Source organism: Ornithorhynchus anatinus, chromosome 5 (genome assembly GCF_004115215.2).
Source record: "Ornithorhynchus anatinus isolate Pmale09 chromosome 5, mOrnAna1.pri.v4, whole genome shotgun sequence".
NCBI lineage: Eukaryota > Metazoa > Chordata > Mammalia > Monotremata > Ornithorhynchidae > Ornithorhynchus > Ornithorhynchus anatinus.
The window spans coordinates 104,457,649-104,474,467 of NC_041732.1; the positions used below are offsets into that span (position 1 = coordinate 104,457,649).

A 16,819-nucleotide genomic window follows, 5' to 3' on the forward strand; every position below is an offset into this window, starting at 1 on the left:
CTCGAAGATGCCCCACATTCCTCCACCGTTTTGGATCGTTGTTGTTATTTTTTTATTTTTTAGGCGTCTGCCACGTCGGACTGCAGCTTCTGGAAACCGTTGTCGGGTCCCGGAAAACCCTGCCAGAACACGGAGATTGGAGTGAAGAGGCGGAATGGGTTTTGGAGCCAGAGAGGCAAGCAGTCAGTCAGTCAGTCGTATCCACTGTGCGCAGAGCACTGGGCTAAACGCTTGGGAGAGGACAGTAGAAGACTACACAGACACATTCCCTGCCCACAGGGAGCTGACAGTCTAGAGCGGGAGATGGACATTAATAGACTTCATTCATTCATTCAATAGTATTTATTGAGCGCTTACTCCGTGCAGAGCACTGTACCGAGCGCTTGGAATGGACAGTTGGGCAACGGATAGAGACCATCCCTGCCCAACGACGGGCTCACCGTCTAAACGATCGGGGAGCTTCTTATTTGGGGAAGGAAGGGAGTGGAAATTACGACAAGCAGCGTGGCTCAGTGGAAAGAGCCCGGGCTTGGGAGGCAGAGGTCGTGGGTTCCAATCCTGGTTCCCCCTCTTGTCGGCTGTGTGACCTTGGGCAAGTCACTTCATTTCTCTGTGCCTCAGTGACCTCATGTGGAAAATGGGGAAGAAGACTGTGAGCCCCACGTGGGACAACCTGATCACCTTGTATTTCCCCCAGCGCTTACAACAGTGCTTGACACATAGTGAGCACTTAACAAATACCAACATTATTATTACATTATTATAAATCTGCAGCTAAAGAAACACAGGCTTCTCCCCCTCCCTTCTACATCACCTCTGTGCTTGGATTTGCTCTCTTTATTGCCCCCTCTGTGTTCATTCCCCCAGCACTTATGTTCATTCATTCGATCGTATTTACTGAGCGCTTACTGTGTGCAGAGGACTGTACTAAGCGCTTGAGAGAGCCCTCTACAACAATAAACAGACACATTCCCTGCCCACCACGAGTTTACAGTCTAGAGGCGGGGAGAGAGACATGAACAGAAAGAAATAAAACGACAGATAGGGACAGAAGTGGTCCCTAATTTGCCGAATTGTACTTTCCAAGCGCATAGTACAGTGCTCCGCACACAGTGAGCGCTCAATAAATACGATTGAATGAATGAAGTGGTGAGGGGATGGGAGGGGGGAAGAGCAAAGGGAGCAAGTCAGGACGGTGAAGAAGGGAGTGGGAGAGGAGGAAAAGTGGGTTTCTATGTTCATCGTTCATTTATTTCTATTAATGTCTCTCTCCCTCTAGATTGTAAGCTCCTTGTGGGCAGGGAATAATAATAATGTTAATGTTGGTATTTGTTAAGTGCTTACTCTGTGCAGAGCACCGTTCTAAGCGCTGGGGGAGATACAGGGTCATCGGGTTGTCCCACGTGAGGCTCACAGTTAATCCCCATTTTACAGATGAGGTAACCGAGGCACAGAGAAGTGAAATGACTTGCCCACAGTCACACAGCTGACATGGCAGAGCCGGGACTCGAACCCATGACTTCTGACTCCCAAGCCCGGGCTCTTGCCACTGAGCCACGCTCAGTGTCAGTGTGACACGCTCACGCTCAGTTGGACTGTGTCTTCCAACTTTTTTCTTGTATTGTCCTCTCCTGAGAATTTAGTAATAATAATAAATATGGTGTTTGTGAAGCGCTTACTATGTGCCAGGCACTGTTCCAAGCGCTGGAGGAGATACAAATTATTCGGGTTGGCCCAAGTCCCTGTCCCGCACCGGGTTCACAGTCTTAATCCCTGTTCGACAGAGGAGGGAACCGAGGCCCAGAGAAGCAAAGTGACTTGCCCAAGGTCACACAGTGGCAGGTCCACAGAGAAGCAGCGTGGCTCAGTGGAAAGAGCCCGGGCTTTGGAGTCAGAGGTCATGGGTTCGAATCCTGACTCTGCCCCTTGTCAGCTCTGTGACTGTGGGCAAGTCATTTCAGTTCTCTGGGCCTCAGTTCCCTCATCTGTCAAATGGGGATGAAGACTGTGAGCCTCACGTGGGACAACCTCATTCCCCTGTATCTCCCCCAGTGCTTAGAACAGTGCTCTGCACGTAGTAAGCGCTTAACAGATACCAACAATATTACTAGTATTATTCTAACTCCCAGGTTCGTGCTCTTTCCGCTAGGCCACGCAAAGCTGTATCCGGTAAGCGCTCAATAAAGCCCATTAATCGATTGATTCTCCCCCAAGGAGGAAAGGAAGAGCTGCCTATCAAGAGGCAGAATGGCCTAGTGGGTAGAGCCCAGGCCTAGGAGTCAGAAGGCCCTGGTTTCTAATCCCGCTCCCTGTCTGCTGTGGGACCTTGGGAAGTCCCTCGGCTTCTCTGGGCCTCAATTACCTCATCTGTAAAATGGGGATTCGGCCTGGGAGCCCCTTATGGGACAGGGACCGTGTCCAATCCGATTTGCTTGTACCCACCCCAGCGCTTAGTACAGTGCCTGGCACATAGGAAACGTTTAACAAATGCAACTATTATTATTATTAGGTGGGGACGCTCATCGGGTACCCCAAGCATAGAATGAGGGAGAATACTACTGTGTAGGCCCCTCTCCTATGAATCAACGTCTTATCGGGGCAGGAGTGTGAGCTCGTTGTGGGCCGGGAATGTGTCTGATGTTATATTGTACTCTCCCAAGTGTTTAGTACGGTGCTCTGCACACCGTAAGCGCTCAATAAATGCGATTGAAGGAGTAGAGAGTTTGCGTAGGCTGATGAAGCTTCGAGCTTCGCCGCATAGGGCTACCAAGAATTGGAAAGTGTAAGCCGAAGCATCAAAGTCCATTTCCTCTTGCTGGGCTGTGTTCAGCTGGGAAAGAAGCAAAGGCGGATAATCGAGTGAACAAAAGAGCCCGGGCTTGGGAGTCAGAGATCATGGGTTCGAATCCCGGATCTGCCACTTGGCAGCTGTGTGACTGTGGGCAAGTCACTTCACTTCTCTGGGCCTCAGTCACCTCATCTGTAAAATGGGATTAAGACTGTGAGCCCCACATGGGACAGCCTGATTCCCCTGTGTCCACCCCAGCGCTTAGAACAGTGCTCGGCACATAGTAAGCGCTTAACAAATGCCAACATTATCATTATTATTATTATTATTCTCTGGGCCTCAGTCACCTCATGTGTAAAATGGGGATTAACTGTGAGCCTCACGTGGGACAACCTGATTACCCAGCACTTAGAACAGTGCTCTGCACACAGTAGGCGCTTAACAAACGCCAACATTATTATTATTACTGCACGGAAGAAGGCACTGGTCAACTACTTCCATATCTCGACCGGGAAAACCACTCACGTCCATATCTGTCATTTCATTTATTGGTATTGATGTCTATCTCCTCCCTTCTAGACTGTCTCCTCCCTTCTAGACTGTAAGCCTGTTGCAGGCAGGGAATGCCGCTGTTTAATGTTGTATGGTACTCTCCCAAGCGCTTAGTCCAATGCTCTGCCCCCGGTAAGCGCTCAATAAACTCATTCATTCACTCAATCGTATTTATTGAGCGCTTACGGTGTGCAGAGCACTGTACTGTGAACCCGTTTAGACTGCAAGCCCGTCATTGGGCAGGGAGTGTCTCTATCGGTTGCTAAATTGTATGTTCCAAGTGCTTAGTACAGTGCTCTGCACATAGTAAGCGCTCAGTAAATACGATTGAATGAAAATTAAGAGGTAGGAAAGTACAGTTTGGCAACAGAGACAATCCCTTCCCGACAACTGGCTCCCAGGCTAGAAGTACGATGGAAGGAATGAAGGAATGAATGAACAAATATTATGATGAGGATGATGATGATGATAATTACTCCGGGCCCGGCCCCAGGGCAGCCCAGCCCCCGAGACAGCAGGAAGGGACCTTGAGACCTTGGGTTGGTCGGGGCCGAGGCCTGCCGGAGCAGGTGGGAGGCTTCATCCCTGCAGAGAAGGCCCAGGTCCAAGCTTTCCACCCGCTGGCTGGCTCCCTCTCGCCCGGGGGTCTCTCGAGAAGCCAAAGGAGCCAGCTGCCAGGAGATGCTGCTCTCTCTTATTAGACGGCATTGGCCGGGACGCTTGGAAATGTGAAAAGAATTTTTGCTTCCAGTGGCTTCGAGACCTCGTGCCTTGCTCTGCATCTTTCCCAGCCTGGAGGCAGGCAGATGTTGGATGGGGGAGGAGGTGGGAGGGATGGAGAAAGAAAGAGAGGGAGAAGGAAAAAGAGGGAGAGAGAGAGAGAGAAAGAGAGGGGGAGAATGAAAGAGAAGGAGACAGAGACACAGAGAGAAGGAGAGTCAGTGAGAGGGGAGAGACGGTGAAAGAGAAAGAGGGAGAGTCAGGAGAGAGAGCGGGAGAGACAGTGAAAGAGAAAGAGGGAGACAGAGGCACAGAGAGAGGGAGAGACAGACACAGAGAAAGGGAGAGAGAAACAGAGACATAGAGATAGTCAAAAGAGACAGCGAAAAGGAGAGGGAGGGAGACAGAAATAGAGAGAGATGGCGAGACAGAGATTCAGAGAGAGAAACAGAGATGTAGAGAGAGTCAGTGAGAGAGAAAGAGAGGGAAAAGGAGAGGGAAGAAGATGGAGATACAGTGGGGGGAAAAGAGAGCCAGAGACATAGAGAGAGAGTCAGTGAGAGAGAAGGAGAGGGAGAGATAAAGAGAGAGGGAAGGAGACAGAGATACAGTGAGAGGAAGAGAGAGACAGAGACATTAAGAGAGAGTCAGTGAGAGAGGGAGAGACAGAGAAAGAGAGAGGGAAGGAGACAGAGATACAGTGAGGGGAAGAGAGAGACAGAGACATAAAGAGAGAGAAAGTGAGAGAGGGAGAGAAAGAGAAAGAGGGAAAGAGACAGGGATACAGTGAGGGGAAGAGAGAGACAGAGACTTAGAGAGTCAGTGAGAGGGAAAGAGAGGGAGAGAAAGAGAAAGAGAGAGGGAGGGAGACAGAGACACAGTGAGGGGAAGAGAGAGACAGAGACATAAAGAGTGAGAGGGAGAGGGAGAGATAGAGAAAGGGAAAGAGAGAGGGAAGGAGATAGAGATACAGTGAGGAGAAGAGAGAGACAGAGACATAATGAGAAAGTCAGTGAGAGAGGGAGAGATAGAGAAAGAGAAAGAGAGAGGGAAGGAGACAGAGATACAGTGAGGGGAAGAGAGAGACAGAGACATAAAGAGTCAGTGAGAGAGAGAGGGAGAGACAGTGAAAGGGAAAGAGAGGGATGGACAGAGACACAGAGGGACAGAGATACTGAGAGGGAGAGAGAGACAGGGACGTAGAGAGAGAGTCAGTGAGAGAACAAGAGGGAGAGACAGTGAAAGAGAAAGAGAAGGAGGGAGGCAGAGACACTGAGAGAGGAGAAAAAGAGTTACAGAGTCAGTGAGGGAGGAAGAGGGAGAGTCATTGAGAGAGAGAGGGAGAGAGAAACAGCAGAAGAAACAGAGAGAAGGAGAGCGACAGAGCTGTGTGAGTCACTTCACTTCTCTGTGCCTCAGTTCCCTCATCTGTCAAATGGAGATGAAGAGTGGGAGCCCCACCTGGGACAACCTGATTACCTTGGATCTCCCTCAACGATTAGAACAGTGGTTGGCACCTAGTGAGCGCTTAACAAATACCAATATTATTACTACTATTATTAGTAAACAGAGACATAAGCACAGAGAGATAGAGACAGAGAAATAGAGAGGGAGGCAAAGAGAAAAGAAGGGAGCGGGAGGGAGAGAGAGAAGCCGTCTGGGTCCTTTCAGGCTCCTGATACTAAATTTAGTCGTCCTCTGACCTCTATTTGAGGAACCAGGTTAGCGTCCTCAATCCATCATTTATTCATTTAATTGTATTGATTGAGCGCTTACTGTGTGCAGAGCACTGTACTAAGCGCTTGGAAAGTACAATTCAGCAACGGATAGAGACCATCCCTACCCAACGACGGACTCACAGTCTAGAAGTGGGGGAGACAGCAAAACAGAACAAGTAGAAAGGCATCAATAACATCAGAATAGAGAAATAGAATTATAGATATCTACACATCATTAATAAAATAAATAGAATAAGCACTTACTATGTGTCAAGCACCGTTCTAAGCTCTGGGCAGAAAGAAGCTAATTAGGTTGGACACAGTTGCTGTCCCACATGAGGCTCACAGAATGGCGGAGTGGGTAAACCCCCGGCCTGGGGGTCAGAAGATCATGGGTTTGAATTCCAGCTCCTCCAATTGTCTGCTGTGTGACCTTGGGCAATAATAATAATAATAATTATGGTATTTGTTAAGCACTTACTATGTGCAGAGCACTGTTCTAAGCACTGGGGTTGATACAGGGTTATCTGATTGTCCCAATTGGGCTCACATTTTTTGATCCCCATTTTTACAGAGGAGGTAATTGAGGCACAGAGAAATGAAGTGACTTGCCCAAGGTCACACACAGCAGACAAGTGGCTGAGCCGGGATTAGAACCCACGACCCCCGACTCCCAAGCCCGGGCTCTTTCCACTAAGCCACGCTGCTTCTCGTGGGCAAGTTACTTCACCTCTCTGGGCCTCAGTTACCTCAGCTGTAGCAGCACAGTGGATCGAGCACAGGGCTGAGAGTCAGAAGATCATGGGTTCTAATCCTGCCTCTGCCACTTGTCTGCTCTTTGATCTTGGGTGAGTCATTTCACTTCTCTGGGTTTCATTTATCTCATTTGTAAAATGGGGATTGAGACTGTGGGACAGGGACTGTGTCCAAACTGATAAACTTATATCTACCCCAATGCTTAGTACAGGGACTGACACATTCATTCATTCATTCAGTTGTATTTATTGAGCGCTTACTCTGTGCAGAGCATTGTACTAAGCGCTTGGAAAGTACAATTGGGGGACATAGAGACAATTCCTACCGAACAATGGGCTCACGGTCTAGAAGGGGGAAACAGCAAAACAAGTAGACAGGCATCATTACCATCAAAATAGATGAATAGAACCATAGATAAATGCACATCATCAATAAAATAAATAGAATAATAAATATGTATATATATATATATATATATATATATACACAAGTGCTTTGAAGAGGAGAAGGGGGTAGAGCAGAGAGAGGGAGTCAGGGCGATGAGGAAGGGAGGAGGAGCAGAGGGAAAGCGAGGGCTCAGTGTGGGAAGGCCTCCTACCTATGGGAGGCACATAGTAAGTGCTTAACAAATACCACAATTATTATTATTATTATTATTAAAAGGGGGACTGAGACTGTGAATCCCAAATGGGATACAGACTGAGTCCAACCTGATGATCTTGTATCTACCCCAGTGCTTAGTTCAGTGACTGGCACATAGAGCTGACAAAATATCATTATTATTATTATAATAAATATTATTATTATTATTCATCCCTACTTGACAGATAAGGTAACTGAGGCCCAGAGAAGTGAAACGACTTGCCCAAGGTCACACAAAGCAGACAACTGGGCAGAGCCGGCATCAGAGCCTTCTGACTACCAGGCCCCGGCTCTATCCACTACACCATGCTGCTTCTCTGGACTTCAACCTTGCTGTATTAGACTCTCCCGAGCGCTTCGTACGGCGCTCGGCACACAGTAAGCGCTCAATAGATACCACTGGATGAATGAATGAATGAATGAATGAATGGCAAGCTCTCATCTGTGCCACGGTCTGACCAAGAGCAAGACGAGGCTGCCTGGGGGCCGGGGAGGCAGAGAGGATGCGGGGATGACTACTCTTGCCACGGACCAGATGTGGTCAATTACGCTGCGTTGTTTCTTGGGGGATTTTGCAATGCCTAATTTCCACAAAAATGTCCCGCTCTGGCTGCGAGGGTATGTATTATTCAAGCACGCTCCTTCCCCTCCTCTCACACCTCTCTCTGCTGGAAATCGTGGTTTCATCTCTGGAAATGAGCAGGATCCAAGGAAGCTCCCAGCCGGACTGAGCTTGCGAGTCGGTAAAGCTCCGGGGCCCATAGGGATTGATCCGGATTTCCTAACTTGAGCGTTGGGGGCAGAGATGTTTTTCATGGAGCTACGGACCCTTCTCGGGTTTATTTGATTTTATTTTGTTTCCCCCTTTCCCTCGTTCTCTCTTTTTGGCTCTCACCCTTTTTGGCTCCCGCAGCCCAAGAATGTAGCTGAGGTCAGGAAATCTGGGATATTGCTGAGTTCAGGCCGGACTGGAGGGTAGGGAAGGAATCGCAGTGACCCAGGAGCAAGTTTCCTTTCTTAAAATTCCCTTTTCCCCCTTTGGTGGAGGGTCTGGTGGTCATCAAGGCAGCTCTGGGCTCTGCAGAACTTTCCTAAGAGGCAGCCTTGATATTCTCTCCCCAGGAATCTGGATCTGTGTCTCCAAAACAATTCTGCATTCTTCAGCCACAACGTAATGCTGGAACTTTAGGCCAAGGAGAGCTGTCTTCTCTCTTGCCGAACACAGCGCTAGTGGTGAAAGAACCGGGATTAACCGGCCTTATTATTGTGGTTTTCGTTCATTTTTTAAAATGGTATTTGTTAGGCACTTACTATGTGCCGGGCCCTCTCCTAAGCGCTAGGGTAGATACAAGGTCAGCTGGCTGGACACAGTCCCTGTCCCACATGGGGCTCACGGGCTTAATCCCCATTTTACTGATGAGGGAACTGAGGCCCGGAGAAGTGAATTGACTTGCCTAAAGTCACACAGCAGACACGTGGTGGAACCAGGACTAGAACCCAGATCGTTACTGTGTGTCAAGCAGTGGTGTAGATACAAGAGAATCAAGGTGGGCACAGTCCCTGTCCCACATGAGGCTCACAATCTACGTAGGAGGTAGAACAGGAATCGGATCCCCATTTTACAGATGAGGAAACTGAGGCACAGAAGAGTTAAATGATTTGCCCGAGGTCACACAGCAGGCAGAGCTGGGATTTAAAAATTTTTTTAAATGGTATCTGTGAAGCACTTACTCTGTGCCAGGCACTGTACTAAGCGCCGGGGTAGATACAGGATGATCAGATGGGACACAGTCCCCGTCCCACATGAGACTCACAGCCTTAATCCCCATTTTGCGGATGAGGGAACTGAGGCCCAGGGAAGTGAAGTGACTGGCCCGAGGTCATCCAGCGGACAAATAGTAGAGCCGGGATTAGAACCCAAGTCCTGCTAACTCCCTGGCCCGGGCTGTAGCTGCTAGGCTTGAGCTGCTTCTCAACTCCCATTAAGGCCGATATTTTAAGTCGAAGCTGTGAGCTGACATGACAGCAGTAGAAGCAGCAGGGTCTAGGGGACAGAGCCTGGGCCTGGGAGTTAGAAGGACCTTGGGTTCTAATTCCACTTGCCCTCTGGCTGACCTTGGACAAGTCATTTCCCTTCTCCGGGCCTCAGTTCCCTCATCTATAAAATAGGGATTGAGACTGCGAGCTCCATTCTCTGCCCGCAACTAATTTACAGTCTAGAGGGGGAGGCAGACATTAATATAAAAAACGTAACTACATTATTTTATAACTACATAGAGTATAACAATATAACTATGTTATAATGTAATTATAATAATAATAATGTTGTCATTTAAGTGCTTACTATTTGCCAAGCACTGTTCCAGGTCCTGGGGTAGATACAAGGTAATCAGGTGGTCTAAGTGGGGCTCACAGTCTTCATCCCCATTTTACAATGAGGAAACTGAGGCCCAGAGAGGTGAAGTGACTTGCCCAAAGTCACACAGCTAATAAGTGGTGGAGCCGGGATTAGAACCCACGCCCTCCGACTCCCAAACCTGCGCTCTTTCCATTGTTTAGACTGTGAGCCCGTCACTGGGCGGGGATGGTCTCTATCTGTTGCCGAATTGTCCATTCCAAGCGCTTAGTACAGTGCTCTGCACATAGTAAGTGCTCAATAAAGACTATTGAATGAATTGAATGAACTAAACCAGGCTGCTTATTGGTTTAACCCCCCCGCTGAATACCATGTCCATTCATTCAATCATATTATTTGAGCGCTTACAGTGTGCAGAGCACTGTACTAAGCACTTGGGAGAGCATAATACAACAATAGACGATTACATTCCCGGCCCACAACAAGCTTATGGTCTAGAGGGAGAGACAGACATAATAAAGATGAATAAATGAGGGATGTGGACGTAAGCGGTGCGGGGCTGGGAGGGGGGATGAATAGAAGGAGCAAGTCAGGGCGACGCAGAAGGGAGTAGGAGGAAAGAAGAATCGTTTTCATGCAGCCCTGTTTGATTAATCATCATATCAATAATAATAATAATGTTGGCATTTGTTGAGGGCTTACTAAGTGCAGAGCACTGTTCTAAGCGCTGGGGGAGATCCAGGGCCATCAGGTTGTCCCACGTGAGGCTCACAGTTAATCCCCATTTTACAGATGAGGGAACTGAAGCACAGAGAAGTGAAGTGACTTGCCCACAGTCACCCAGCTGACACGTGGCAGAGCTGGGATTCGAACCCATGACCTCTTACTCCCAAGCCCGGGCTCTTGCCACTGAGCCACGCTGCTTCTCTTATTCATTCAGTCCTATTTATTGTGTGCAGAGCACTGTTTTAAGCCCTTGGGAGGGCACAGTAGAACAACAAACGAGCAGTTTCCCTGCCCATAGTGAATTTACAGTCCAGAGGGGCAGATAGACATTAATAGAAATAAATAATAATATAACAATAATTATCATGTTTGTTGAGTGCTTCCTATGTGCCAAGCACTGTTCTGAGCACTGGGGGTAGATGCAGGGTCATCAGGTTGTCCCACGTGGGGCTCCCAGTCTTCATCCCCATTTTCCAGATGAGGTCACCGAGGCTCAGAGAAGTGAAGTGGCTTGCCCCAGGTCACACAGCAGACAGGTGGCGGAGCCGGGATTAGAACCCACCTCCTCTGACTCCCAAGCCGAGACTCTCTCCACTAAACCACGCTGCTTGTCTGCATGAATGAGGGAGATGGACCTAAGCGGGTGCGGGAGGGGGGATAAATAAAGGGAGCGAGTCGGGGCGACGTGGAAGGGAGAGGGAGAAGAGGAAAGAAGAGAGGGAAGGCGTCTTGGAGCAAGAGCCCGGGTTTAGGAGCCAGAGGTCATGGGTTCTAATCCCGGCTCCGCCACCTGTCAGCTGTGAGACCTCGCGCAAGCCGCTCCACTTCTCTGGGCCTCAGTTCCCTCATCTGGAAAATGGGGATGAAGACTATGAGCCTCACGTGGGACCACCTGATGACCCTGTATCTCCCCCAGCGCTTAGAACAGTGCTCAGCACATAGTAAGCGCTTAAAAAGAGAAGCAGCGTGGCTCAGTGGAAAGAGCACGGCTTTGGAGTCAGAGGTCATGGGTTCGAATCCCAGGTCCGCCACTTGTCAGCTGTGTGACTGTGGGCAAGTCACTTCACTTCTCTGTGCCTGCGTTACCTCATCTGTAAAATGGGGATGAAGACCGTGAGCCCCACGTGGGACGACCTGATTCCCCCCTGTCTACCCTAGCGCTTAGAACAGTGCTCGGCACATAGTAAGCGCTTAATAAATACCATGGCTCAGTGGAAAGAGCGTGGGCTTTGGAGTCAGGGCTCATGAGTTCGAATCCCAGCTCTGCCCCTTGTCGGCTGGGTGACTGTGGGCAGGTCACTTCACTTCTCTGTGCCTCAGTTCCCTCATCCGTAAAATGGGGATTAAGACTGTGCGCCCCACGTGGGACAACCCGATTCCCCTATGTCTACCCCAGCGCTTAGAACAGTGCTTGGCACATAGTAAGCGCTTAACAGATACCAACATTATTATTATTTTTACGAGACGTTCTTCCCCTCGACTCTATCTATCGCCATCGTTCTCCTCTGTCCGTCTCCCCCGATCAGACCGTAAGCCCGTCCAACGGCAGGGACCGTCTCTATCTGTTGCCGACTTGTTCATCCCAAGCGCTTAGTAAGGTGCTCTGCACAGAGTAAGCGCTCAATAAATACTATTGAATGAATGATTATTATTATTATTAACACTATTATTATCATTGAAAATACCAACATTATTATTATTATTATTTATTGAGTGCTTACTGTGAGCAAAGCACTGGACTAAGAGATTGGCTCTTCACCGGGGGGTGGATTAGACATGTCGGTAGGTGGGTGGGCGCCTTCCCCATCCTCTGGAGCCCCCCTCACCTGAAGTAGCCTGGCTCTACCCGCCTGCTTCCTGCCTCTCAGCTCCAGGGTTCGGCGTAACGGACCTGGCGGAGGAGATTGTTTTCCAGCGGGGCTGCTATTCTCCTTAGCTCCGAACCCTTCCCGCATTCCTCCGGCCTGGGAGCCAAATTCTAGCTCACCCTGGAGAAACAATAAAAGGCTCTCTCTCACCAGCTGCGGCCCTTTGGATTTCTCTCCGGGAGACGACGGCCAGAAGCGGCTGGCTTGTGGGGGCATGGGCTTTTTGTTGTTGTTGGGATGGTATTTGTTAAGAGCTTATTAGGTGCCAGGCACTGTACTGAGTGCTGGGGTAGAAGCCAGCTAATCAGGCTGGACCCAGTCCCTGTCCCACATGAGGCTCGCGGTCTTCATAATGATAATGTTGGTATTTGTTAAGGGCTTACTATGTGCAGAGCACTGTTCTAAGCGCTGGGGGAGATACAGGGTCATCAGGTTGTCCTACTGAAGCCTCCCGGTTAATCCCCATTTTACAGATGAGGTCACTGAGGCCCAGAGAATAATAATAATGTTGGTATTTGTTAAGCGCTTACTATGTGCCGAGCACTGTTCTAAGAGCTGGGGCAGATACAGGGTAATCAGGTTGTCCCTCGTGGGGCTCACAGTCTTAATCCCCATTTTACAGATGAGGTCACTGAGGCCCAGAGAAGTGAAGTGACCTGCCCACAGTCACACAGCTGACAAGGGGCAGAGCCGGGATTCAAACCAATGACCTCTGACTCCCAAGCCCTGATTTATTCCACTGAGCCACGCTGCTTCATCCCCATCGCACGGCTGAGGGAGGCCCAGGGAGGCGAAACGACCTGCCCAAGGTTTTCAGCGGACAAGTGGAGCTGGGATTAATAATAAGAATAATAATGATAATAATTATGGTGTTTGTTAAACACTTACTATGTGCCGGAAACTGTACTAAGCGCTGGGGTGCACACAAGCAAATCGGTTTGGACACAGTCCCTGTCCCCGGTGGGGCTCACGGTCTCCATCCCCATTTTCCAGATGAGGGAACTGAGGCACAGAGAAGTCAACTGACTTGCCCAAGGTCACAGAGCTGACAAGTGGAGCCGGCATTAGAACCCAGGTCTTTCTGACTCCCGGGCCCAAGCTTTATCCACTATGTCATGTGGCTATATATTTTTTAATGGTATTTGTAAAGCGCTTACTATGTGCCAAGCACTGTTCTTAGTGCTGGGGTAGATACGAGGTCATCAGGTTGAACACAATCCCTGACCCACATGGGGCTCACAGTCACTCGTTCATTCAGTCGTATTTATTGAGCACTTACTGTGTGCAGAGCACTGAACTAAGCTCTCGGGAGAGGACAGAACAACAATAAACAGATTCCCTGCCCACAACAAGCTTACAGTCAGGGGTTGGGGCCGGGGTGGACAGACATTAATAGAAATGAATAAGTGACAGATATTCATTCAGTGGTATTTATTGAGCGCTTACTATGTGCAGAACACTGTACTAAGCACTTGGAATGTACAATTCGGCAACAGATAGAGACAATCCCTGCCCAACGACGGGCTCACAGTCTAAACGGGGGAGACAGACAACAAAACAGAACAAAACAAAGCAAGTATTCTGGCGTAGATATCATCAAGATAAATAGAATCATGGAAATATACACACCATTAACAAAATAAATCGAGTTATAAATAATATATACAAATATGCACAGTGCTGTGAGGAGAGGAACGGGGGAAGAGCAGAGGGCAGGAGAAGGGGGGAATGGGAAAGGGGGGAGGAGCAGAGGGAAAGGGAGGGCTCAGTCTGGGAAGGCCTCCTGGAGGAGGTGAGCTCTCGGTAGGGCTTTGAACACAGCAACCCCAGCCCCTTAAATGGAGGTTCCAGGACTTGCTCGGAGCAGCCGCTATATTTTACGATCACATGGGAATTCTGGCACCGATACCTATTCTGTTAATGAAATGTACATCGCCTCGATTCTATTTAGTTGCCATCGGTTTTTACGAGATGTTCTTCCCCTCGACTCTATTTATCGCCATCGTTCTCGTCCGTCCGTCTCCCCCGATCAGACCGTGAGCCCGTCAAACGGCAGGGACCGTCTCTATCCGTTGCCGACTTGTTCATCCCAAGCGCTTAGTACAGTGCTCTGCACATAGTAAGCGCTCAATAAATACTATTGAATGAACGAATGGAGCTTCATACCAAAAATCCCGATCCCATTCCCAGCGGATGCCCCCCCCGCCCAAGAGCCCATGGGTCTCCCTGAAGGTCCTGGAGGGGTTCCTGGGGCAGGGCAAGTTGAAAGAGTGGGGGTTTTAGTAGTCCTTGCTCTAATTTTCACAACTGGATGTTGGCTGAATACTTTGACATCTGTCCCACAGAGGATGAGAAAGATAAAAAGCGTGGCTCAGTGGAAAGAGCACGGGCTTTGGAGTCAGAGGTCATGGGTTCGAATCCCGGCTCGGCCACTCGTCAGCTGTGTGACTTTGGGCAAGTCACTTGACTTCTCGGTGCCTCAGTTACCTCGTCTGTAAAATGGGGATTAAGACCGGGAGCCCCACGTGGGACAACCTGATTCCCGTGTGTCTACCCCAGCGCTTAGAACAGTGCTCGGCACATAGTAAGCGCTTAACAAATACCAACATTATAAAAAGCCTGTGACTTCTGCTCTTGGGCTCATTGCTGACTGCAGCGCTTGGGGCATTCCTTCGAAGAACAGAACCAGGTCACCGTGTCAATTGCAAACACTACTAGCTTCCGTCTCTCCACGTTCCTCCTGTTGGGCATCCCTGGGATGGAGGAGCAGCACATCTGGATCTCCATTGCCCTCTGCTCCACGTACATCACGGCTCTGCTGGGCAGTGGCACCATCCTGTTGGTCGTCACCTCTGGCGAGACCCTCCACGAGCCCATGTACCTCTTCCTCTGCATCCTCTCATTTACAGACCTGGTGCTTTGCTCCACCACCTTGCCCAAGATGCTGGCCATCTTCTGGTTTTGGGCCCAGCCCATCTCCTTCCATGGTTGCCTCACTCAGATGTTCTTCATCCGGGCTGTTTTTGCCACTGAATCAGGCGTTCCGCTGGCCGTGGCCTTTGATCGCTTCGTGGCCATCTGCCGCCCGCTACACTACTCGTCCATCCTCAGCCCCGGTGTCACTGGAAAGATCACAGTGGCCTGCATATCCCGAAGTCTAGTCGTCGTCATTCCGTTCATCATCCTGATCCACCGATTGCCATTCTGTGGACATCATGTGATCTCCCGCACCCACTGCGAGCACACGGGCCTTGCCAAGTTGGCACGTGCCAACATCAAGATCAACATCATCTACGGCCTGACGGTTGCACTCTGGGGCATGGGGGTGGATACTGTGCTCACTGACTTTTCTTATGGCTTCATCCCCCATACTGTTCTCCACTTGCCTTCACAGGATGCCCAACTCAAGGCCTTCAGCACCTGTGGTTCCCACGTGTGTGTCATCGTGGTCTTCTACATCCGGGCTTCTCCTTCCTCACCCACTGCTTTGGTCACTGGGTGCCACCTCAGGTTCACGTTTTCGTGGCCATCCTCTACCTCCTTTTGCCCCCTGTGCTCAACCCACTGGTGTTTGGCGTTAACACCCAGCACATCCGCCGGAGGATCCTGACTCTAATCCTGGGGAAGAGCGAGGGCCCCCCACACCCCCTCGGGGCCCCGCACACCCCCTCGCTACTACCATCAGTTCCAGCAAAGTGCCCCAGGGAGACGTCATCACCCGAGAGACGTGAGACCCCTGAGGAGGCTGCAGGGCAAACACGGACACATCCCAAAAGATTGTTTGACATCCAGTCAGCCACTCCACATTGGGCATTGCCTCTTTATTGCCGTCTCCCAGATGCCCTGTGAAGCCTACAATGGGAAAGAGACAAAAATGATTGAATCACATTTAATGACCTTCCTTCTGATTGAATTGTGGCTCATTGTCAGATTTCTCTCTTGCAGATCTGCCTGCTGGGTCAACAGTTGCCAAATAATAAGAAGAAGAATTATGGTGTTTGTTAAATGTTTACTTTCTGCTGAGGGAGAATGGTTTAGTTTTACCTTTCTTGTCCTGAAATATACATGGAGAAGTTTTTATCTCTCAGACTTTCTGCCTTCCCTCCTACTTGTCGTTCAAGTTGTTGGCCTTCGGTCCCCGGAGAAGTGCAGGGATCCCGGAGCTTCTCTCCTCCCATTCAGGCAGGCAAACCATCAGCTGGGATGAGGACTTGTCCTGGGGGAAAGAGTCCCAAGATACAGTCAAGAAGAATTTGAACCTGCGCGAAATTCCCCTTTGGCCCTGAAATACTGGCCAAACCTTGTCCCTGGCTCCATCACTCACAGGGGATTGATCTGATGAATCTGTGTTCCACCCAGGCTTCCACAGACATGGCATCTGCAGTTCTCCAATATAACAATTATTATTATTCAGAATAATAATAACAACAATAATATCTGTTAAGTGCTAACACTGTGCCAAAACTTTACTAAACACAGGGTTAGTTATGGGATAATAAGTTTAGGCACAATTTTTGTCCCATATGAGCCTCACAGTCTAAGGTGTTAGACCTTAGAGAAGCAGCATGGCTTAGTGGCAAGAGCACGGGTTTGGGAATCAGAGGACGTGTGTACATGAGTGTTGTGGGGCTGGGAGGGGGAATGAACAAAAGAAGCAAGTCAGGGCGATACGGAAGGGAGTGGGAGATGAGGA

At 49.5% G+C, this 16,819-nt stretch overlaps 1 protein-coding gene across 1 annotated transcript; it reads left to right on the plus strand.

The window, feature by feature from the left end:
- The first annotated feature begins 12,034 nt into the window (after positions 1-12,034).
- Positions 12,035-15,975, plus strand: LOC100092517 (olfactory receptor 52D1-like). The gene is given in 4 exon segments (XM_029065994.1): positions 12,035-12,040; positions 14,783-15,587; positions 15,590-15,853; positions 15,965-15,975. Coding segments are annotated over 4 exon segments (1,086 nt in total).
- Positions 15,976-16,819: the final 844 nt, after the last annotated feature.